We start from the raw sequence: 24,984 nt of genomic DNA, 5'->3' as shown, positions 1-24,984 counted from the left end.
GACGCTAGTAAAGCATATATGAGGGGAATTTTGATTCAATTGAATAAAGTTTTTAGGGAAAAAGGGTCACAAAGACGTAGAGAAATAGAAGAAGAGATCAAATCAAAAGAACAAGAGTTGGTTCTTTACCCTACTGATAATAATTTAAAGGTATCTATAAAGATGCTTAAGGAACAATTTAACATGTTGATGGCAGATCAGGTGGCTACCAATCTGTCGTATATGAGACATAATACTTTTTGCAATGCGAATAATCCTGGGAGGTGGTTGGCTTATCAGTTACGAAAGAAACAGAAAGCTAGAATTATAGAGAAAGTAAAATATAAAGGTACTGAGGTTTTTCAGCAAGATTTGATTAAAAAAAGCTTTTTGGACTTTTACACAAAATTATATTCAAGTGATAAAGGGGTTTGGATATAGATAAATATTTACAATCAGTACATTTTCCTAGACTTTCAGAGGAACAACAAAATGGGATGAATAGTTTAATTACTGTGGAGGAAATTGGCTTAGCTATTAAGCAGTTAAAGGTTGGAAAGTCTCCTGGAACAGATGGATTGACTTCTAGGTATTATAAAATCTTATCTGAAGAAATGATAGAGCCATTAAAGGAACTCTTTAATAGTATTTTGTTGGGTATGCAAGTTCCTCCTTCTTGGAAAAGAGCTTTTATATCACTGATTCCGAAGGAAGATCAGGATCTTACAGAGCCTTAGAATTATAGGCCAATTTCATTATTGAATGTTGATTATAAGATCTTTACAAAAATTTTGGCAACTAGATTAATGCAGGTTATGAAAGATTTGATTCATAGTGATCAAGCAGGATTTATAACAGGGAGATATATGAAACATAATGTTAGACAAATTATTAACTTAATTGAGTACTTGGATAAGAATAATCAGATTCCTGTGGCTTTTATTTTTTTTGGACGCTGAAAAAGCTTTTGATCAATTGGACTGGCAATTTTTATTTTCTTTGGTAGAGAAAATGAATTTTGGGGATAATTTTTTACATGCACTTAAAGCTATATATCATCAGCAATCTGCACAAATTGTTGTAAATGGGGGATTGACTGAGAATTTTAATATTCAAAAAGGGACAAGACAAGGATGTCCATTATCCCCATTGTTATTTGTTTTAACATTGGAAATTTTATTGATTCAGATTCGGGAATCGAAGTTAGTTAAGGGTGTAAAGATAAGGAAGAATGAGTATAAATTGCGGGCAGTTGCGGATGATTTGGTTTTAATTTTGGAACAGCCGAATCAGGCGATTGATGGTTTATTAGAACTTATAACACAGTATGGGAATGTTTCTGGTTTCAAAGTTAATAATTATAAGACTAAGATATTATCTAAGAATATGTCAGTTAAAGAAAGGGAAAGTTTGATTAAAGCCACAGGTTTTCAGATGGTAAAAAAGGTTAAATACTTTGGAGTATATCTAACTGCTTCAAATGGAAAATTGTACAAGAACAATTATGAACCACTATGGGCAAAAGTCCAAAAGGATTTAATAGATTGGAAAAAATTGCAATTGTCATTGTTGGGGAGAATTTCAGCTGTAAAAATGAATGTTCTACCAAAGTTTCTTTTTTTTGTTTCAGATGATACCTATTCTTAAAAAAGAGGCAAATTTGGAGGAATGGCAAAAGGGTATCAATAATTTTATATGGGCCAGGAAGAAACCAAGGGTTAAATTTAAGATATTACAGGATGCTCGAGAAAGAGGGGGACTTAAGGCACCCAATTTGAAATTATATTATGATGCAGCCGCCCTAACTTGGTTACGTGATTGGCTTAATTTAACAAATATGGATATTCTTTTTTTGGAAGGTTGGGATTTAATATATGGTTGGCATGCATATTTAATTTTTAATAAGAAAGTTGATCGGACTTTTAAATCACATATTTTGAGGAATGCCTTACTTCGTGTTTGGAAGAAGTATTATTATAGATTAAATTATAACATACCTATCTGGGGGATTCCCAGACATGCAATTGAGGGAACCTCTAAGGGGACAAATTTTGATAAAATTTCATATAAAGAATTGTTAATTTGTTCTGTTTCGAATTGGCATTTGAAATCCCTAGATGTATTAAGGCAGCAAAATATTCTACAGTCATGGTTTCAATATTTACAAATACTGGATAGATGGACTGTAGATAAGAAAGAGGGAATAACACTAGAAGATAGACAATTGGTTATTCAGATTAAAAACCAAGGTCCGGCTCATATAAAAAGAATATATAATGTTTTATTAGAGTTAGATTCGGAAACAGAATTGGTTCAAGATTGTATGATTAAATGGGCTCAGAATATACAGGAGCCGATCTCATTGGATTTATGGGAGATAATTTGGATAAGAAATGTTAAATTTACACAAGCTCAAAATTTGAGAGAAAATTTTTATAAAATGTTTTATAGATGGAATTTAGATCCTAAAAAATTATCTTGTATGTATTCCAACATACAGCCCAAATGTTGGAGATGTGGCAATAATGATGCGACATACTTTCATATTTGGTGGGATTGTAAAAAAGTAAAGGCTTTTTGGATTATGATTTGGTGGAACATTCAAAAGATTTTTAGAAAGAAGATAAAGTTTCCTCCTCAACTATTTTTACTTGGTATTTTTGTTGACTTAAATGAAAAAGAAACTACTTTGATGTTGAATTTATTAACTGCAGCAAGGTTACTAGTAGGTCTATATTGGAAGAAAGATTCTTTGCCTACTTTATAAGAATGGATATTTAAAGTATCTAGTTTTGCAGAAATGGCAAAAATTTCTGCTTATTTAAAGGATCATACACAAGAAAGATATATTACTGTATGGGGAAGGTGGATAGATTATATTCAGAAAAAATATGGAATTAAAAAGTTTTATTTATTTTATGAATGAATATCACATATTATAGAGAATTGTTTTATAAGTTATGGAGTTAAAGGTTAATTATGATATTTTTTTTTCTTTCTCTTTTTTTTTCTTTTTTTTAAATTATTATAATTTTCTTTTTCTTTTTTTTTCTTAACCCTGTATTCTGCTCTGGGAAGTGAAGGGAGGGGGGGTGGGGGTGGGAGGGAGGGTAAGGGGGGGGGTTCTCTATTTTAAAATTTTATTGTATTTTTATAAATGATTGTATGTTTTTAAAAAAATAAAAATTTTCAAGATTAAAAAAAAGAAAAAAAAAGAAAAAAAATAAAAACATAAAAATAGGTAATTCGTGTCATAATTGCAATGGAGCGCCTCCCCTATGGACACTCATAATATGGTATTTCTCTTCCTAGAACTTTTGTAGACAATTGGAATTAGGAACTTGGTTAAGTCCAAGTTTATGCAGAATTCCTTCATATTTTATGTGGCAGTCAACCAAGCTTTGCCATCCTAGTATATTTGAAACAAGGGCCGTACTGATAATAGGTGTTCTAAAATAATTTGCTGAATCCAGGATTATCGTTGCAGACAAATGATTCAAAATGCATCCAAAATATGATGTGTTCGAAGTAAGGCAGGTAAAATCTGAAGAATCGTGTCGGAGAAATTGTAAATGTTCTGTTTTATTTGATGCTGCTTTCATTCTTTACCAGTTTGTTCCTTGAGTGAGGGCCAGCAGAATCCCCTTTGACTTCTAAGCAAATTCTCCTTTTCCATACCCACAATCGTTTTCAATCCAGATGAAACCAACGGTCTACTTCTTATTAGAAAGTACAGCTGCTACAATTAAGGCAATTAGAAGGACAGCTCCACCCACGGAGACCAAAATAGTAATTACGATCATGCCTCCTGCACGTCCTTCAAACATTATATCAGCTGATTCATAGTTGGTCACTGGAAGGCAAAGAAATACAGAGTTAAGAGGCAAACATTCCATGAAGTTTCAAAACAAACTCTGATTTAGATCCTTGTTATGTCTGTAAATTACATTCAGGTCTGAAAAACAACCTCATAGCCTGGAAATACTCATAACTTCCTCTGTGGAAACCAAGAATTTGGTTGAGTTCTTCAGACGAGGAGGAATGAGTTGACATCAGCAAACAAATGTTTTCAAGACGGAAATGTGGAATTTGTAGGAACTGGATCTCTTTCATTTTCATCAGGGATGGGATTCAGCTGGTTCACCCTAGTTTGGCAGAACCGGTAGCTAATTTTTTGTTGCCCAGGCCCAGAATGGACTTCCGGAAGTGGCATCCACATAGAGAACCAGTTGTTCACATATTTGAATCCCACCACTGATTTTCATGCATGAAAAGAGATCCAGATTTAAAGTTCCTATAAGTTCCACATTTCCTTCAGCAAAGATTCTTTTTCTCCTGCTGCCAAGAGTTGGGCAGCAGAAGAGCCCTCTTATAAAACTGGTGTTTAGTTAAGCTATAATGTGTGGGGATAGGCATCCATTTAGAGCAATCGTTACATCTCTTTTCTTGCCCATGATCTGGGGTCATTCATCTTCTTCTCCTCCTTCCATTTGCATCAAGTCAAAGTTTAGCAGCTTTATAAGACCAGCGGGTACTGGTATTTCTAATATGCAGAATACAGAATAACAGAGTTGGAAGATTGGACTAGAACAGGGCTTTTCAACCAGTGGTATGGGTACCACCTGTGGTACATTGGCACCTGGCAGGTAGTACGCGACCATCCTAGAAAATAGCGGGGGAGGAGAATAAGCTGAACCGGTGGCAGCACTGCACAAGCCTAAGTGAGAGATGGCTGGAGCTGCAGGGCTGTCAGGGCTCAGCGGAAGCACCAGGATCAGCACTTCAGGGCTGTCAGGGCTGAGCAGAAGCACCAGGATCAGCGCCAGGCTCCAGCTGGAGCTCGGCGCTGATCCTGGCGCATCTGCTGAGCCCAGAAGAAGCGCCGGTCAACTGGAATGTTGCAGCATCTCCAGGATCTTGTGATTTACATTCAGCTGCTTGGCAACTGATTCATATTTATGATGGTCACAGTGTCTCAGGGTCATGGGAAGTGACCAAAACCTGCTGCAACCACCCAGCAGACGGGAGAATAAAAACCAAACACCCCCCACCCTACCCCACCCTCACTGCCAATCCTCAACATAAATGCTCACAACAATGAAAACCTCGGACAGGAGGAAGAGCACCGTCAGGTGGGCAGGCAGGTGTCTTGCTCGGCTGTGGCTTGGGGGGCACTTTTTTCAGTGCTATTGTAACTTTGAACAGTCACTAAGCGAACTGTTGTAAGTCGAGGATTATTTCATCACTTTTTCCTTTTTTGGAGGGGGGGTCATCAAGTTTTTGACACCTTGCTAGGCGACTGGTGGTACTCAGATATTGCCATATCCTAAAAGTGGTACAATGGGTGAAAAGGTTGAAAAGCCCTGGACTAGAAGACCTCGCAGGTCCCTTCCATTTTTATTGTTCTGTATTCTGCATACTGGATTGATTAATTGATTGATTTATAAAATTTATTGGCTGCCCATGTTACCTCAGAGTAAAACTGGGTGGCTTACAATCATACTGGCACTGCCTGATCTTACAAAGCTGTTAAACTTTGACTTCATATGGGTCCCCAGCAAAAAAGCAGCTCATGAGATCTGGCAAGCTTGATTCCAATACATCACTTTTTGGCTGATGCAGTTTGATCCAAGAAGGTGAGAACTCTCAGCCGCTACATCTGAATATTTATGCAGCCCCATTTATGAATCCAACCATATGACTTGTAAACCATGGCTTATGGCTTAGCATTGTGTTCCCCAAACTATATTTAAAGTCATGGCCTTGCATGGAAATAGCCAACCTTTGAGGGATGAATTAGCATTTATGACATCATTGAGAGCTGAAGGCGCATCTAGGAAGTGGCTCAAAAATGCTACTTTTCCAGGAGGCCCACTTGCTCAAATTCTAAAGTTTCTCGTTTGTCCCACCAACCTTGCCACTTTCTCTGGGCAAGGGGGCATCCTTGCAAAAAAACCCTCACTTGTAGGTGTATGTTATGAGGTTCATTTGAGAATAAAAATGCTGCTGCTGGGGTTTCCTGGTTCTAGATTAAAGCAATGGATTGATCCAGTCAGGAAGTTGTGGGCCAGAAAATATTTTCTTAATGGGGAAATTTCATTTTTTTTCCTCTACTAATGAAGTAACTAATTAACTAATGAAGTTAGCTATTTTCTTAAGATACGTTCCTGTGGGAAAAATCCCTCTAACTCAGTGGTTCTCAACCTTTTTAATGCCGCGACCCCCAACCGGTCGTAAGTCAAGAACTACCCAACTGGTCGTAAGTCAAGGACTACCCAACTGGTCATAAATTACCCAACCGGTCGTAAGTCAAGGACTTTCCCTGCCTGGGAGCGCCACGCATGCGTGGTGCCGCCCCCTGCACTGGCCGAGGCGTAGCTGGCAAGCGGCAGAAACGGAGCAGGCCAACCACCAGCTGAGCCACCAGCTGGCCCAGCCCAAGGGAGGTAAGGCACCCGCCGGGCCCCACACGTGCCAGCAATCCTCCCTGCGCCCGCCGGCCTCCCACCTCCCACCCCTTACTTATATTTTTAGTAGTTGCTCAGCAGGGAGGGGTGGAAACTTCCAGACAGCTCGCCTTCGCTACAGACAATTTGCAGCACCGTTTGCAGAATGGGACTTTTGGTGGGCTCAGCAGGGCAGAGACAGCCTGGACAATTCCTATTGGCTTTTGAAAGCCAATAGAATTAGCCTCTATTCAAGAGAGTCTATTCTATTGGCTTTCAAAAGCCAATAGAATAAAAGGGAGTAGCACAGCTAAGGAAAAGGGGAAAAAATGGCGGACTGTGTTGTTTGGCGACCCCCGTAAAATGGTCACCCACAGGTTGAGAACCACTGCTCTAACTCAAGAATGTTGATATGGGCAATCATATACAAGAAAGGGGGGGGGGGAGAGAGGAAGGTAGATAGAATGTTCACAAAGCAGCCAAGAAATAATCCTCTACTAACATAGCTTTGTTTTTAATGAAAGATCTTGATACTTACCATTTCTGGTCTGAATGGCTGTTGACCAATCTGTATGTGCTCTTATCACAGATTTCTCATCCAAAAAAAAGTAGTTCACCCTTGAAATGAAAGAAGGAGCAAAAGACAAGAAAAGAAAATGTTTAGAAATGTGGAAGGAAGGTCGATGGCAGATGGGGCTTCAAAAAGATAGAGAGATTATAAATGGATGTTGGTATCTCCTGGACCAGGGGTAGGCAACCTTAGCTCTTTTATGACTCGTGGACTTCAACTCCCAGAATTCCTGAGCCAGCCAGGCTGAAGGGAAAGGGAGAGGTTTCCAAGCTGAGCCATGCTGGCTCAGGAATTCTGGGAGTTGAAGTTCCCGAGTCATAAAAGAGCCAAGGTTGCCTACCCCTGTCCTGGACCCTTAGCAAATGCTGTATCTTAGCAAAAAAACAACAAAAACAAAATAAATCTCTTAACATCCTTAAAACAAGGAGGAAGAACCTCATGAAACAATGGGCGGAAGACCATCCAACTACTAGGACACATCATAAAACATAAAAAAAAAAAACCTAACTAAAAGTTTCTATGGAGATGGATAAAAAAGTCAAGATTAAAGCTCCACACCCTTTTTACAGGCATGACGCATGCAATACATCAAAACAAGGGCCCTGTGTTAAAAAAGGATAGCCATGGCCTGCCTCCTTTTAATATGTGTGTTATTAACATGCGTGGCATAAGGGTGGGGCTTTGACAATTGCAGCTGCCATCTTGAGTTACTGGGACAGGCCCCCACAAATAGATAACTGTGAAAACAAGTACAGAAATTTAACCTTAAATGGCACTATGATGAGGGGCACACAGTATCTAGTGATAGCAGTGTTCCAGTATCTGAGGGGCTGCCACAAGGCAGAAGGGGTCAGGTTGTTCACCAAAGCACCAGAGAGAAGGACGAGAAATAATGGTTGGAAACTGGTCAAGGTGAGAAGCAACCTGGAATTAAGGAGAAACTTCCTGACAGTGAGGGCAATTAACCAGTGGAACAGCTTGCCTCCAGAAATTGTGGGTGCTCCATCACTGGAGATTTTCAAGAAGAGACTAGACATTCACCTGTCTGAGACAGTATAGATTCTCCTGCTTGAGCAGGGGGCTGGACTAGAAGACCTCCAAGGTCCCTTCCAGCTCTGTTCTGCCTCACTTTTCCATGGAAAATACAGGTAGTCCTCAACTTATAACCACAGTGGAGACCAGAATTTAAGTCATATGTCATTGCAGTCATCAGTTGAGGCACCACATGACTGGACTTGATTTTACAACCATTTTTATAATTGTTGTAAAGGAAAGTGATGAAGTGAATCCAGCATATCCATTGGGTGTTTTTTGCCATTTTCTGCCAGAAAAAGGCAAAAAATGTAGCAAATCACAGGACGCTGCAACTGGTCATAAATGTAAGCTGGTTGCCAAGGATCCAAAATGCAACCATGTGACTATGTGTTTATGTAGTCGTCATAACTTTGAGGATAGATTGTAAGTAGCTTTTCAAAAGTTAACCATAACTTTGAATGGTTGTTAAATGACAGGTCATAAATCAGGGTCTTCCTTAAGAGAGGAAAGTTGAAGTCTGGAAAAAAAAAGGGGAAGACATTTATATATTTCTTGGTCCACAATTACCTATAAAAAGTTGATGGCTTAAGGGGTTGGTTGCAGAACGGACCTTTGGTTTGACGGCATAGTTCGGTTCCCACCTGGTAGCCAATCACAGTGATCAACTCATACTGGCTATCATCCAGGTCAAGAACTAGAAGGTCCCTGGTCATCCTGCAGGAGGTGCTCTTGAATTCATCCGCAAAATACACCTGGGCCTGAGGAGTCCTGCGGATATTTTCAATCTGTTCAGTATCTGTTACACCTGAAAAGAAGTTTTAAAAGGGCAACAGAAATATAAACATTACTGGCTGGTTTCATCACCAGAAGAATCACCAACTTTTCAAATGGGTAGAAAGTAAGGTGACCAACTTTTTTACAGTGAAAAGGAGGACACAAATAACTTGAAGAAAAAAATATCGTAAATAAAAGAAACATTTTATTCATTGCAACAATAATATAGACAACTTGCATGTGCAAAGTTTGCCAGCCGGGTGTTTTGGCGCGCTCAGCAGCAATTCCTATTGGCTTTCGAAAGCCAACAGTGGGAGTAGCACAGCTCATGCAAAAGTTGAAAAAAAAAAAATATCAAAAAAAGGTGCCGGAACGCCGTTCTGAGCATTCTATGAGGGGAAAAAAAAGCCCTGCAAATTAGTCTTCAAATATTGAAAAGGAGGACATGTGGGAGGACACTTTTTGAGGGAGGACAGAACTTACAAAAGGAGGACTGTCCTCCCGAAAGGAGGACGGTTGGTCACCTTATAGAAAGAGGGAAGAATTCAGCTTTCCTAGACATACTTGCCAGGTAGATAATTCTACAACTGGATAGGGTCTATGACAGTGGTTCTCAATCTTTTTATACCAGCAACCCCGGTTATAAGGAGGCGGCGTGCGTGCGCGGCACCGCCCCCTGCGTGGGACGCATGCGCGGCACCACCCCTGCGCGGCACGCATGCGTGGCGCCACCCCTGCGCCGCCCCCTGCATGGCGCGCATGCACGGCACCGCCCCCCTGCGCCGCCCCCTGCACGGCGCGCATGCGCGGCGGCGCCCCCTGCGCCGGCTGAGGAAAAAAAATGGCAGATCGCATTGTTTGGCGACCCCCGTGAAATGGTCGTTCGACCCCAAATGGGGTTGCGACCCATAGGTTGAGAACCGTTGGTCTATGATGACTCACTGCAGACAGGATGAGCTATGACAAAAAATTAGACCAATGAGATATGGGCTGCAAATATCTAGACAACCACTACATCAAGGGTCTTCAAACTTGGCCCTTTTATGACTTGTGGACTTCAACTCCCAGAATTCCTCAGCCAGGCATGCTTGCTGAGGAATTCTGGGAGTTGAAGTCCACAAGTCATAAAAGGACCAAGTTTGAAGACCCCTGCACTAGATCAACATTTACCCTGTATAGACATGGCGCATCTGTGGCTATATGATGGCTTGTTTTGTTTGGCAGCCTAGATATGGGAAACCTAGAAAACCACTTTCCCTCAAGCAGGGTATTGTCAGAATGTCAAGATGATGGCCACAATGGTGTAACCAAAGTCTATTTCTGTGAAACTGATGGGGGAATGGATTCTGTCCCTCCTTTTCCTTGATGTTGCATAAAACTGTACCCTCAAAACTGAAGTGAAAGAAGATGAGAAAAAAATTGGGCAGTATTGATAAACTACAAAGATAGTTTAGGCTGAAGTTGCAGCATTAGATCTACATTTCTTGTCAGAATGACTGGCTGGGAAATTCTGAGACTTTATATCCACATATCTTAAAGTTGATAAGTTGAGAAACACTGACCTAGATTATTATGCTAATTATGTTACATATTAAGTAAATCAAGGTATAAGCACCTTTGAGTTGAGCCAACACTTTTTGGCATATTGATGTGGTTTTCTAGCAATTGTGTAGAAGGGTTTAATATTGTCTCTTTTTAACTGACTTTTTAAAAATGTGTCATTTAAACTGATTATCCTTGGACTGCCCATCCTGGACTAATCAGGATAGTCTAACCTGCTCAGCTTTTGAGATCAGCCAAAGTTGATCTCAGGCAGGGATCAAGAAAAGCCTTAGCTCAATGGGATTCGTGGATCATCCATACACAAATCTGTATGGGGAAGTAGATCTCAGTGGAACAAAAAAGGCATTTTTCTGGACTCATTCTATGTTTGAAACCCAGCCAATGGAGCAACATTGTTTTAAGTTGTTTAGAGATATTTTTATTAATGCCAAGTAATATAAAATGTTTTGAAGAAAAAGAATGGGAGATGGTATTTGTAGATTCATACTGAATTTGTTGGTTAAGATCTCACCTGCTGATTAGGACTAACGCTAAACTATAATACCAGTTATAGGTCTCCAAATTAGTTGGGTTCCCATGTCACTAAAGCAGAAACCCGGGTTTACAAAGCACAGTGGCTAGGTTCACCAAACACTAAAGTACATTATAGCTTAGTTCCCTGAAGGAAACAGCCATTGGGGACACCCGGGAAAAGAAAGAATGTCATATTCTTGCTTTCTTGAATGACCTTGTCCAAAGAGGAAGTGAATATTAACCCTCCACTTCATACAGAATAGCTGAATTGCTACTGCAACAATCCGGGTCCGTTAACCATTTCAGAACAAATATGGCAGATGCTGCAGCAGCTTATGGAGTTCTTTGAAATTGTTGATTAGCAAGTTTTTCCTGTCCATGCAGAGAACTGCCTCATGCAAAAGGCATGAGGATGAAAAAGGAAAATATTTCCAGCCTGAGTCACAGACCTCGCTGGGAACTGTTATTTTCCTTCTTTTCTTATAGAATAAGGTTAAAATCTCCTTCCACTCAAGCTCAATCTTGACTATTCCTTAGACCCATTCATGCCATTGACAGCAACATGGAAGCAGCATCTCACAGCTTTCTTTTGCGGACATTTTTTCCCATCCAAAGCCTACATAGACCCAACAAGAGATATCCATGGGAAGAGTGTCAAAAAAAAAGTCAAAAGGACAACAGAGAGAATCTCTGGCAGACTTTCAACCGTCTGTTATATCCTACAACAACAAATTGGGACACCTGGAATCTTTGCCAATCCTGACCTGGCCTATCTCAAAGGGCTGGTACTTCCACTCGCTACCCATCTAGATTGCTTGCTCTCAATGTCTATGCTTGATTATCTTCAAGACAGCTACAGAATGTAATTATTCCTAATCATCTACTGGACTTCTCTTTAATGAGAGCTTCCTTTCCCAGTTTCCACAATGAATTCTTTCATTCTCTAATTCTGGATATTCTACGCCAGTGTTTCCCAAACTTGACAATTTTAAGGCATGTGGACTTCAACTCCCAGAATTCCACAGCCAGCATTGCTGGCTGTGGAATTCTGGGAGTTGAAGTCCACATGCCTTAAAATTGTCAAGTTTGGGAAACACTGTTCTATGCCCAGTGCCTACAGTGAGTTCTCTCATTCTATACCTACTAGACCTCTCATCTCTCCCTTTTCCTTCTTGATATAGTTCCCACTGCTGTTCCCATAGCATATTTATCCAAAGAGTAGAGAGCAGTGTTTCTCAAGGTTGGTCACCAGGACCGACACAGATTGGATCCTCCAACTTCATTCTGGGACATATATATTCACCTTCGTTCGTAGTGTTTCTCACCTTGACAACTTGAAGATGTGTGGACTTAGCTGGGGTAGAGGAACAACACGTTCCATTTACAGTTCAGGGACCATGCCTTAAAAATGAAGGCATTTATTATTAAAAAGGAACTAAGCATCTCCAGTAACTAGAAAGCATGAATACTGAAGTTGAGAGACTTGTAAACAAAAGACAGATGGTGTTGCGTCCTTGGCGGGAAAGCAGACACGAGAAGCAGCTGGAGTTCTCAGTTTCTTTTATTCAGCGTTCAGCTTACAGGAAGATGGCTTCAGCCTCGCCCAAACGCCTCGCAGCCTCTTATATAGGCAACTCCCGGGTAAAGGGGTTACTTTTCCCGCACCAGCACCCGCGCATGCGCACGGCGCTGGCGACAGCCTGTCTGGTCCCGGGCAGCTTTGCACCTGCCCGGGACTGCCTGCAAACGCCCGAGCCGTTTGCAAAGGCTCGGGACATAACACCCCTTTCCCCCGGGCTAAAACTACTACCAACATACAACATTTATTTTATACGACATTTTGCTCCCCAATGTTCCCACTGTTTACTGGCTTTTGCTTTGCCAGCAATGTTATGTAGTCTTCTAGGTACTTGGGAGATTTCTTTGCTCTCTGTGACCTTCTTAGCTCTGGATTACTGGCATAAGTCCCCTGACTGGAGGGAGGCGTGAGCCTTTTCTCTCTATTGTGCCCTGGTGTCTTCCAAGGACTGTGCCCCAATGCCTGGCCTGCTCGCTTGCCCCCCCTTGAGAGAGGCCAGGATGTGACTGACCACAGGAACAGGATAGGCATGTTGCTGCAATGCCTTATTGAGTGTGCATTTGTAATCAGCACAAATGCGAATGTCCCCATTTGCCTTTAGAGGCGTGACAATGGGGGTCTCCCACGGGCTGGAATCAACAGGTTCTAGGATTCCCTGTTGGATTAGTTTGTCTAGTTCAGTGTCAATCTTACTTTTTAAAGCAAAAGGGACCCTTCTTGCTTTAATCCTAATGGGAGTGACAGTGGGGTCTAGCTTTAAGGACACAGGTGGTCCTTTGAATGTGCCCAGCTGGGGGCTGAAAACATCTGCAAATTCTTTGCAGACTTCCTGTAGGTCGAGTGTTTGTAAGCTGTTGAGTCCTGTGACGTGTATCCCCAGGGCCTCAAACCAATCGAGTCCTATGAGACTCGTTCGTTCACCCCCTACTACTAATAAGTCTAGTGGACCTTCAAAACTCTTGTATTGCACGTTAAGGGTGGCCTCCCCCTTAACACACACTCTTGAGTTCTGAAAATCTGTTAATACAATATCAGAAGGCCTTAACTTGGCCTTAGACCCACTTCTGGAACAAATCTTCCTAAATGTATGCAATGAAATGATGGACAGGGCAGACCCTGTGTCTAGTTCCATAGATAATGGAACCCCTTGTAGCTTCACGTTGAGTGACAGCTTTTTCTTCATGGGCTTGTGTGTGCCTGTTCTACAGATGCTTCTTCGCGAAGCGCAAAACCCTACCCTATTCTGGCTGGGGAATCTGGTACCTTTCAGGCGTTCTTCTTGGGGTTGTGCCTTTCGTCGGCTCAGACACACAGCTGCAATGTGCCCTTGTTTGCCGCATGCCCGGCAGGTAGCGGAGCGGAACTTGCAGTCGGTTCTTCTGTGGCGACCTCCACAGCCGATGCACTTGAGCGGAGCCGAAGAGCTTCCCTTCTGGTTCTCTTCCTTCGCGGGGTGTAGACGGTCGACTTCCTCGTCCGGATCCTCCTCGGAGTTTCGTCGGACGTCTTCCTGGTGCACGGACGCACCCTCTGCACTGTTTCTGATCGGCCGCATGTTTTTGATGGCGCCGCCTGCTGCTTCTTCTGCGGTGACTTCCCTTAAGGCGTCTTGGAAGGATAATTCTTCCTTTGCGAAAAGTCTCTGTTGTAGCTCGCGATGCCTTAACCCGCACACGAATCGGTCCCTCAGTCGTTCCTCGAGGTCCTTGAACTCGCAGGGCTTGGCGGCCTTCCGTAGCGCGGCGATGTATTCCTTGGCTGTTTCACCGGACCGTTGATCCCTCTGCTCGAAGGTGTGGCGCCATGAGATAACGGACACCTTGGGGTGGAAGTGCTCTTTCATCAGCTTCTTCAGGTCTGCGTAGCTTACAGACTCTACTGGAACAGGTGCTGCAAGGTTTTCTGCGATTTCGAAGGCGTCTTGGCCGCAAACGCAAAGCAGGGTGGCGGCCTTCAAGCTATCTTCCCTCACTTGGTTTGCCTTGAAGTAGTTCTCCATTCTGGATACGTAGGACTCCCACCGCTCTGGATGTGAGACGTCGAATTCCGAAAGCCTTCCGATTTTCGCCATCTTCGGATCTTCAGGAGACGGGTCTATCAGCCAGCCTACCCCCGAATGCGCACCGGATTGGCGGGCAGCTGCCGAGTCGACGCCGTTCCTCTTTCGCCGCTCAGGACTCCTTGGGTAAGCTTACACTTCTTCCTTTCCAGGTAGTGCAAGGCATCCCACCCTCGTCGCCAGTGTTGAGTCCGTGGCGGGAAACAGACACGAGAAGCAGCTGGAGTTCTCAGTTTCTTTATTCAGCGTTCAGCTTACAGGAAGATGGCTTCAGCCTCGCCCAAACGCCTCGCAGCCTCTTATATAGGCAACTCCCGGGTAAATGGGTTACTTTTCCCGCGCCAGCACCCGCGCATGCGCACGGCGCTGGCGACAGCCTGTCTGGTCCCGGGCAGCTTTGCACCTGCCCGGGACTGCCTGCAAACGCCCGAGCCGTTTGCAAAGGCTCGGGACATAACAGATGGCCTCAGCAAGAGCTATTGGGTTTTTAAGTTGTTTGCTCAACTGGTTTGGAAATCAAAATTTGAAAGCTAGTTAGGAAGATCCTCCTCTGAGAAACATCTGTGAAATTTTAGTAGAGGAGCTTAATTGCATGAATGAAATTTCTTAGCCTGACGTTTACTCTTATCTGTTCCTCATGTTGTATTTAAGTTGTTAAACACAATAAAGACTTGCATATTCCATCTATAGTACCTGGTAAAGTGGATGCATCCGGAAGTTGAGCCACTGCTATTCTGACTGTGGCTGATGTAAACTTGGAGGAAGAGACACATTTTGGAATATTAATAATAAAATTGGTGCCCAGGAGGGTGGTGAGAAGCATGGTGTTGTCATAGGAGAAATCCAGGGCTAAAAATATGAAATATGAAATTAGGACGAATATTAGTGTATTTCTTAAGTCTGTAAGCCACATGATGACACATTTTTCATGAAATATGACAGCCTGGTACAATTTATTCAGAAATGCAATTTCCAAAAAGTATTAACATAAAAAGCCTGCAATGTTATGAAAGCTGCTTCTTCTATTCCACAAAGCATCATTTAACTCTATCCAATAGGTTCAATTAATTTTTTTAAAAAATATATCCAAATACTAAGGGAAGAATATTTCACTGCTTCAATGCTTAAAAAGAAACAAACAAAAAAACAAACAAACAAGGAAAAGCTGAAGAAACATCTAAATTTCTCCTTCTCGCCTCCTAAACCACAGGAGACATTGCAGAGAAGGATTTACCAATCCTACTTTGTAGCAGTGAAAGAGAAAATCCTAAAATAGAATGTATAAAAAAAAATTAAGATAATATTCTAGAATTTAATCTGTCTGAACAGATAAAGATGTTCCCTTTTAATTTGTCCCCAAATTGCCTGAGTAAGCAATGAATTGGTATGGTTTAATAAAGTTATTTGCCTGTAAAACTCTCTCCGCACACTTAGACTCTCATGGATAATATCTGCATTTTGACAAATTGGCTTTGGCCAATGGTGAAGTTATGGGATCTTCTCCTTGTGGTGCCTTTAGATAATCTTTACCTACAGTTCCTGTGGTCCTTCTGGCTAGGCTCTGTACTAAGACATCTGAATGCCCCCCATTGGGAATGTCCATATTAATTCATGCAGTTCCAATCTTGATTTCACTGCAGAAAGTCATACTTACGGATTTTCTCAAGATTTTCTAATGGAATGGTCCATCCTGATCTCAAGCTGCCAGCAAAAAACAGAAGCAAACCCAGCTTCACACCATAAAGCTGCATGGCTGGAATCTAAAGGTTCAATTTTCTTCTGACGTCCTAGAAGCTTTGCTGAACTCCACCTGATTTAACAACTGAAAGGCAGTGACCAGAATGATAGATTTTTCTCCTTTAAAAAAAGAAAGAAAGGGAGGTCCTTAATGGCAAACATAAAACTAGGCTGGGAAACAGGGTAAACCAGAGAATCAGGCCATGGACCTAGTAAGGTGGGATATCTGTTGTGCAAGGGGTTCTACCAAATATTCAAAGCATGAAGCTTTATGGAATCTGGGCAGAAACCAGACAGTGTTATTTTCAGGTTCCTTACATTGAGAAGACCATTGCAAACACACGCTTTCAAGTGTTCATATTTATTATTTATATATCCTTTGCAGTGCAATCCTATGTATTATGCTCAGAAGTGGTCATGTACTACTGAGTCCACTGGAGTTCTTTAGGCCGAGGAAGTGACTATAGTCTCACAATCTTGAAGAAGAAATTTAGGCTTAAGTACGTTGAAGAAAATCCCACCTCATCCATACAGCTTATTTTAGTGCTTTAATGCTTAAGTACAAACAAGCCATATTTCTTCCTCTAAGGAATGGATTGTCCATATTTCAGCTAATTTATCAGCCTTGCTGGAAGTACAGAAACTTCCCTTGTGTCAAGCCAGATCTCTGACGATTTCAGGGTTGTGAGTTGGAAACAACATGAAAACGTTGCAGTTTTCTTCCCCAACTTTGCAATCGAGTTCAGTCGATGAAAGCTAAAAAAAGTTCAGTACATTTCAGGCCTACTTAATTAAAGGAAATGTTCGTTGTAGAACCAATATGTAGGAATCTGAAAAACAATCCAAATCTAAGGCAAGTCCTTTTCTTTTTTAGTAGACATTTCTTTCCATAATATAGAACCCATTTGCTATTCCCTTAATTTCTTTTCTGGCGTCCTGTCCAAGATGCTCACTCTGAGATTTCTTGTAGATTTCTCATCCAAGATCTGTCCCTACTCAATTTTGCTCTCCCACTTCCCACCCCAGATCAGCCAAAGATTTTATGATGGCTTTATTAAAGCTGGAGAGTTCCTTGAAAGAACCAAACCAGGTTCTTGTAGGGGTCCAATGGACAAGCACCTTGAAAGTAGCCTAGATATGGAAGAAATATAAGGCCTTCATTTATACACACTTGCAGAGGAATTCTTACCATCTATTTCCTGGTATATATCTTGTCCTCTCACAGGGATATTTAGCTTTTCTTTATATTGTTCAGATAATCCTAAACTCAAGCTTTCTTTTAATCTTTCCAGTCAAGCTCTATTGTACATAGAGAAAATTAGCTTTTCTGGACTCCTATCTGCACCAGAATAAATTATTTTATTCTTGCTTATTTCTTATTCCTCTTTGTATTATACTAATTCTTTCACGCTGCATTTATTTATTTTATTTTATTTTTAAAATTTATAAGCCACCCCATTCCCGGAGGACTCTGGGCGGCTAACAATAAAAACACATAAAACATAACAAAACAAACAGTACAAGAACAGTCATCCAGGGGTCAGATTTTATAAACCCCAGGCCTGCCGGCATAATTTCTCAAGTAAAGGTAAGGGAAAAAATGCAGTGGTGCTTGTTATTGGGTCTGGCCAAACAATTGCACCAAAGTATTTATGAGGGAAAGACTGGCTTTGCACCATCTGAATATGCTCCAAGCAGATAAAAACCAGGCAGAGCTTTGACCACACATCCCAGCTACCACTTTGATTTGTTTTTTTTAACCACACCGCAGAACCCCTTGTTTATTCTTGAACAAGAATTTCCTGCATTTTCCTTCATTTTCTGGTTCACGCTTGGGAAGATGAGATTTCTGAAGGATCAAACCACAATACCTGGTATTTGTGACCTTCTCAGGTGTAAGAGTCTACAATGCTAGCTGGGCTTTTTGGTATGTCATTCACAGAGACACACCGTATATAAGCAATCAGAGTGATTCCTCTTCCTAATGTCAGATATTAGACAGGATACTGGAGGAAGTAATGAGTTGTTGACATGGTCAATGAGCAGCTTCACAAATGTGAAGTGGATGAAACATGAAACCCTCTTGGTTTCATGGATGTCAAAATCTTACTGGTTGAACCAGTAAAACAGTGTCTTGTTCAGAAATCTACATTGAAACCTGAAAAAGAAGTCTAATCCAGATTCTGTCAGACTCCACCTGTACTATTCATTGGCCTAACTTTCATCCTCTTGTCCAAGCTATTCAAGGCCTTGACTTGTGCATCGGTTTCACACATAATCTGGACTGAGGGCTCTTTGAATGTCTGTCCCATTTTTTGCTCTCTTTTTGCATAAGCTGTGGATCTGAAGAGGACACTGAGAATAACCATATATCAGTTTTAGCCTCTCAGTAGGGCAATCACAAATAAAGCACTTGTAAAAGTTGATTTAAAAACCACACATTTTCTCAATGGCTAGCTTTCCCTTCCCTTGATCAATTTTAAAGGTGGCCTTTTTGGGGAAAAAAAGTTAGTATACAAAAAGTGGAACAAAGGACCTATAATCAGTCTCAAACCATATTTGCCTGGTTTTAAAATTATTGTACTTACAGTGTGTAACTTTATTTATAAAAAAAAGAAGTATGTCCTCACATTTTACTGGACCAATTCCAGTTATGAACTTTTAATGTTATTTAAAATGTGTGTTAAATGAAAATAATCAAAGAAAAGGGAAAAAAGATACACGAAGAAAGGCACAAAGAAAAAATATTGTCTGATTGATAATCCGAGTGGGATGTCATCTAAGTGCCTTCTCACCCAGAATTTGGCCAAAAAGTATTTCAACTCCCAAGTAAACTCACTCAGCCCATTGCTCCATCATTGACCTGCTATTTATTTGGTTGATAAGTTGTGCTAACAGGTTCTGCTAGATGCCTTCACAGGCTATAATATTTAACTGCTTCACATGTAAATAGAGCCTGTTGTTGCTACGGATCTTGAACATGCTCACCTCACTGAAAGGAGACCTTATTTGAGAAATAAGACACTTGTGGAATTTAACTTGCATTTATACCCCTCCCTCTCTCCCTGAAAATACCTAAAAAGTGTAAGATGTAGTAACATCCGCAGAATATTCAGCACTTTCTGTTCTGTCAGATATTTTTCAGGGTTATCCTCTAACGTGCACAATTCTTCCATGCAGGACTAAATCTAAGGTAGAATAGAAATTGAACACAGTCTAAAGATGGTTCCTATTATTTAAAAGATGAGTATCTTTAAATCCCACTGATGCCAAAGGAAGAGATTGTGTGGTTACCTTTCGTTGTAAACAAATAATAAGTAATATTGTTTAACTGTGGCTGAATATATGCTTCTTCCCAAAAGCCAGTGAGTTCCAGAATGTCAGGAACAGTGGTATTCAAAATGGCCTTCAAAATCTGAAACTTGGTGGGCATGGCATTGTGTTGGAAGTGATGCCCACTATCTTTGAGATGTTGACACCTTCTACAACAAATTCCCCTTTTTCACAGGGATTTTCAGTTGGATGGCCTGGAGCCCCTGTTAACGTCCACTTTATGAAGGTAACTGAGGCTGTGGCTACCATCTGCCTTCTCTACCTGAGCAGAGCCTGGCTTACATCTTTGGTGAAAGCCATGAAGCCCCCACTCATTTCTTGGAGAAGAATGAGAAGGGCTCATCATGGATAAACCAGACCAGATATGGTTTGCAGCTCCTTACTGAGAGACAACCATCATTATACCCTCATGATTTTATTCATGTTACTTTTATTTTGCTTATTTAATCTGAAGGCTATCCATTGAGCGTATAGGCTTCTCCTGATGCATTTGGACCCAGCGAACACTGAGATCAGGGGTGAGCATGAAATGCACATAAACTGGTGGAGTTTTGATTGCACTGTCGCAGTTGCCATCTTGAGACTTTTATGACCTCTCCGCAGGCATCTCCCCCACAGAGTTATATCAAGAAAGCATGCAGCATCCAAACTTTCTATGGTTTGTTCTGTTTAGAAACAAAGAGCAGGAAACTGGTTTCTCAGCACCATAGTACAACCTGACCTCACGAGGTCTATCTGCCCAAAGGAAACAGGTAGAAAAACTTAAATGACAAAATTCATCTTATTTGTACTACAATCCCCATGACATCATTGATTTTTGGACAAAAATCAATCAATCAGAATAGAGCTGGAAGGGACCTTGGAGGTCTTCTAGCCCAGCCCCCTGCTTAAGCAGGAGACCTATATCAGAGGCACCCAACCTTTTGGACACCAGGGACCAGTTCTGTGGAGAAATATTTTTCCGTGGACCGGAGGGTGCGTAGTTTCATGTACTGCCTGCATCCTGCAGATGGGGCTTCACTTGTTTGCGTGGCCCGGTTGCTAGTATGCCGAGGCCCGGTGCCAGTCCATGGACCGGGGATTGGGGACCCCTGCCCTATATCATTGCAGACAAGTGACTGTCCAGTCTCTTCTTAAAAACCTCGAGTGATGAAGCACCCACAACGTCTGAAGGCAAACTGTGCCACTGGTTAATTGTCCTCACTGTTAGGAATGCCCATGTGCAAGTAAAATAGTTTCTTTAATAGACCAGAAGTTTATGGTTTAACTTTTGGGTTCCCTCCCCACTTTTAGGCAATCTTCTTTCCCAAAGCCACACTAACATACTGTAGCTTCTAATGATTCTGAAGGCTTGCACTGCACAGTTCTAGTCAAGAAGTTGTATCCCACCCACAAACAGCCTTAACTGATTTCTCCTGTTTACAAGCCACTCAGTAATGGCCTTGGTCTCCCAAGTCATCATCCTAAGGATAACCCTGGTGAGGTAGATGGAAAATTGCCATTAAGAGAAATGATAAAGTACTTTTGAATTATATTTTAATTAACAGAGGTGATGTTTTGAAAGCATTAACTAATACTATAAACTGGCTGAGTGTGATGACCTGTGTGCAATTCTATGAAGAAACATTTTTACAAGAAGTGTCAGCTGAAAGTCACAGATGGTGTAAGATATTACCCGTGTAGAGAGGTGTGATAAGACAACCGTTTGTTGGCAAAAATTTCGGCTTATTTGAAAGATCAATCGCAAGAGAAATACCTCTTGGTGTGGAAAAGATGGATAAACTTTATACAGCATAAGTATGATATTAAAAGATATTATTTAGCTTTTGAATAATTTATGTTTAAAGTTTAAAGTTTAAGATAATAAGTATTTTTTATTATATATATATATATATATTGGATTTTTTTATTATATATATATATTGGATTGTTTTTAATGTAACTTTTGTTTGAGGTTTACTTAAGTTTAAATGTTTTGTATTTTTAGTTCTAGTTAACCCTGTATTCAGCTCTGGGAAGGTGGGGGAGGGCTTTTGGGAGGGTAGGGAGGTAGTGGGAGAGGGATTTTATTGTAAAACTGTAAAACTTTTAATAAAAAAAAAAGACAACCGTTTGTGTGAACTTCTCCTTTTTCCTTGTGTAGCTTCAAGATATAAACTTCTCTGTTTTAGTGTGTTAAAGGTAGATAAGAAGTCATCCATTAGGTTAAGCGTGGGCGGCAAGCTGTATAAAAATGACAGAATCTGTCATGCGAATGCTCTGAACCATTCTGCACAAATAAAGCCTGTTTTCTCCAACCCTTCATGGTCTTGTCTTCTGATGTAAGTATTGTGGTTTTTCCACAACAATGGGATAATCTATACACTTATAATCCATATCTGTGGATTGCAAGCATCTCGGATGTTTGGGTCCAAGCAGACATGCTGCTCCACACCAACTTGGATCAGTACAGTTTTGGATCCGGATAGTATTTTGTCTGCATTGTCAGCATCTGATAATTTGGGAGGAGATGCACAATCACACAGGTCAAATGCTGCAGCTTATTTTGGCTTCCATTCATTTCTTCAAAATAGCTGGAGGGGCTGACTTCTGTTGTCCATTCCCGATGTTCTGGAAGCATTTTCTGCAGCAGAAATCAGCGGGATAGTTCTGTTCATGCAACATCAAGTTGTACCTGTCGAATCCTCCCTGGGGTTCTTGGCTAATTGCAAAGATGTCCTGCAGGATAATCCAACCTTGATGATTATAGCTGCACCAGACAATATTTGATCATAAAATCTGAAGGGGGACTGTTATCTAATTCTGAAAAGATTGGATATACTAAGCTGTACTGAATAGAATTTGTGTCAGGGTGATGGGGGCAATTAGAAGCCCTTCTATTCTTAACTTTCCTGTATTTTTCCACAACTCAATTCCCCCCCTCCCCTTATTACTGGATAAAGCAGTATCTCTCAAACTTGGCAACTTGCTGGCTGGGGAATTCTGGGAGTTGAAATCCACACATCTTGAAGTTGCCAAGTTTGAGAAAGAATGGCATAGAAAGTCTGGACTTGCACATGTCTACCTTGTTCAGCCAAGGAGCATGGCCTGTATTTATACTCTTGCTTTAAGCCTAAATGTTTTGTGATATTTTTCCTTAAGGCAATTTAATTCACTTTTCTACTCTAGCAAAAATGATCTCATTTGCTTTTCCTTCCACTAAGGAACCAAGATTACAATAGTCAGTGCATTCTAATTTGGGGCCTGAATATCTGTACTTTGTACTCTGTGTTTTGTTTTTCCTATCATACTGGGCAGAAGCAGAAAGCGGCACAGCTCAAAGTAGGAATTTACCTTTTGCAGCTCTTCCTTAGTTAAATATTGAGTGCCTGGATAAGTTTATATCCAACCCTAGATTCAACCTTAGAAAGATTGAGCGACTTTGGACCCCCTGTAGACAAGGATCTTCCATGTCTAACTCTGGGTGCAATGGCATTGCCCCAGACAGACCTGGTCCATAATCCATAATCTGGGGTCCTCCTAGAACCAGAAGTGGGGAATTATGGTCCCTATATGACTTGTGGACTTCAACTCCCAGAATTCCTGAGCCAGCCATTTTCCCCACCCATCTCAACCCCTCCTTGAAGAGCAGGGTAAAGTTGTGGCTAGGAGAGCTTTTGCACCCATTCCTAGACCAGGAGTACCTGCTCGCCATCACTCATGGCCTTGTAACCTCTCGCTTAGATTTCTATAACATCTTCTACATGGGGCTGCCCTTGAAGAGCATTCAGAAAGTTCAATTGGTGCTGAATGCAGCTGCACAGATAGTAAATGGTGCCAGATACATGGCACATATAACACCACTAAGCCACACTGGTTGCTGGTGTGTTTCCAGGTACAATTCAAGGTGCTAGTTGTCACCTTTCAATCCCTACATGGCTCGGGGTAGGGTTACCCGAGAGACCATATTTTTCCAAGAGTCTCTACCAGTCCAGTTTGATTCATTGGATCAGAGATGCTGCAAATCCCATCAGCCAGAGCGTTGGCTGGTGGGGACCAGAAGATGGGCCTTTTCTGCAGTGGCTGTGTGAAATATCCCCCTTGGAGATTAGAATGGCTCCAATCTTGCTGGTCCTTTGTAAGGCTTAAAAAACTTGGTTATATACCCAGGCCTGAATGTGTTAAGGACCCCGTTTCTTGGCTTTAGTTGGTTAACTATCTGCACTGCTGTATCTATCTATTCTTTGGGTGTTTTTATATTTACTTGTCTGTATGTTTATCCCATTTCTATAGCTGCTCATCTCTCCAAGTGGCTTACAATAGTAAAGATAAGACTACAGAAAACCTATTGTGGGAAGTCAGCCCCCCAGAGGAGGAAATATTAAAAAGGCAGAAAAATATATTTCCTCAAAGGATCTTAAAGAGACAGAAAAGCATACCCAATTTTTATGTCTCCCTCCCCCAAGCAGAAACCAGCTCAATAGAAATGCAGATGTAAACCATCAGGAAGGTTGGAGCTAGAAGCTTAGGAAAACAAAGACACCTAAAATCTACATAACCCATTCAAAGTTAAGGGCATAACAGGATTAGCTCACAGATGCCAAAGGGACACAGGTCAAAATACATGACACAGGAAATACAAAGCCTCAAAACAGGAACAGGAAACAACTCCAAACAAAAGGCTCCAGAGGGTATAAAAACCCACTCCCTACATGTGCTCAGCCCTTTTTTTCCTCTTTCCTTCCAGAGCCATCTTCCTGTCTGGCTCTCCTCTTCAATAAACTGCAACCTTCTTTCTAAAGCAGTTGCCATGTTGTTTATCCCCGGCTTGGACTAAACCATGATGAAGACTTTTCTTGCAACACTATAAATAATACAATACTATAAAAACCGAAATATTCAACACTAAAAGATGGGAAGGGAAGGAGCAGGATGAGAAGGGAGGTGGGACATATTATTAATCTATCAACCAACTCCTCAGTTCATATGGAGACTGAGCAAGACACTACACAGATAGCCCTCAACTTATATCAACTTTGTTTAGTGACTATTCAAAATTACAAGGGCACTGAAAAAAGTGACTGACCGTTTTTTATACTTATGATCATTGCCGGAACCTTATGGTCACGTGATCAAAATTTGGATGTATTTATGACCATTGCAGTCTCCCAGGGTCATGTGATCACTTTTTGCGACCTTCTGAAAAGCAAAGTCAATAGGGAAGTCAGATTCATTTAATAACTGTATTACTAACTTAACAACTGCAGTAATTCACTTACCAACTGTGGCAAAATGGTAATAAAATGTGGGAAAATCACTTAGCAACCATCTTGCTTAGCAATGGGAATTTTGGCCCCCATTGTGATTCTTAAGTCGAAGACTACCTGTATTTTAGATTAAAATGCTCTGGGATGAA

At 41.2% G+C, this 24,984-nt stretch overlaps 1 protein-coding gene across 3 annotated transcripts; it reads right to left on the bottom strand.

Annotated features, from left to right (window-relative positions):
* Positions 1–3,659: 3,659 nt before the first annotated feature.
* LOC120307104 (uroplakin-3b-like) lies at positions 3,660–24,760 on the bottom strand. 3 transcript variants are annotated; one of them, XM_039341387.1, is made up of 7 exons: positions 24,655–24,760; positions 16,174–16,376; positions 15,213–15,368; positions 8,642–8,836; positions 8,479–8,548; positions 6,964–7,043; positions 3,660–3,832 (listed from the first exon to the last, which is right to left on the bottom strand). In XM_039341387.1, the coding sequence occupies exons 2-7, from the start codon at positions 16,268–16,270 to the stop codon at positions 3,693–3,695; spliced, it is 738 nt and encodes a 245-aa protein (XP_039197321.1). In that variant the 5' UTR covers positions 16,271–16,376; positions 24,655–24,760; the 3' UTR covers positions 3,660–3,692. The 3 variants fall into 3 exon arrangements, with proteins under 3 accessions (XP_039197321.1, XP_039197322.1, XP_039197323.1); XM_039341388.1 differs by lacking the exon at positions 24,655–24,760 and adding an exon at positions 19,332–19,419; XM_039341389.1 differs by lacking the exon at positions 8,479–8,548 and having other exon boundaries at positions 8,599–8,836.
* Positions 24,761–24,984: the final 224 nt, after the last annotated feature.

The sequence above is a fragment of the Crotalus tigris genome, unplaced genomic scaffold, assembly GCF_016545835.1.
Source record: "Crotalus tigris isolate CLP2741 ecotype Arizona unplaced genomic scaffold, ASM1654583v1 scf7180000017764.6497338, whole genome shotgun sequence".
NCBI classification, from domain to species: domain Eukaryota; kingdom Metazoa; phylum Chordata; class Lepidosauria; order Squamata; family Viperidae; genus Crotalus; species Crotalus tigris.
Note: the sequence above shows the minus strand (reverse complement) of the source record. Positions and strands in the feature narration are given on the sequence as shown.

What these genes read in the sequence shown, in the direction of transcription:
- LOC120307104 (XM_039341387.1), bottom strand. Translation starts at nt 16,270, where the DNA reads ATGCAGCTTTATGGTGTGAAGCTGGGTTTGCTTCTGTTTTTTGCTGGC. An exon ending in ACTATGCCGTCAAACCAAAG is followed by an intron (nt 8,549 to 8,641) that starts GTCCGTTCTGCA and finishes TTTTTTTTCCAG; the next exon opens with ACTTCAACTTTCCTCTCTTA. An exon ending in AGCCATTCAGACCAGAAATG is followed by an intron (nt 3,833 to 6,963) that starts GTAAGTATCAAG and finishes TTTGCCTTCCAG; the next exon opens with TGACCAACTATGAATCAGCT.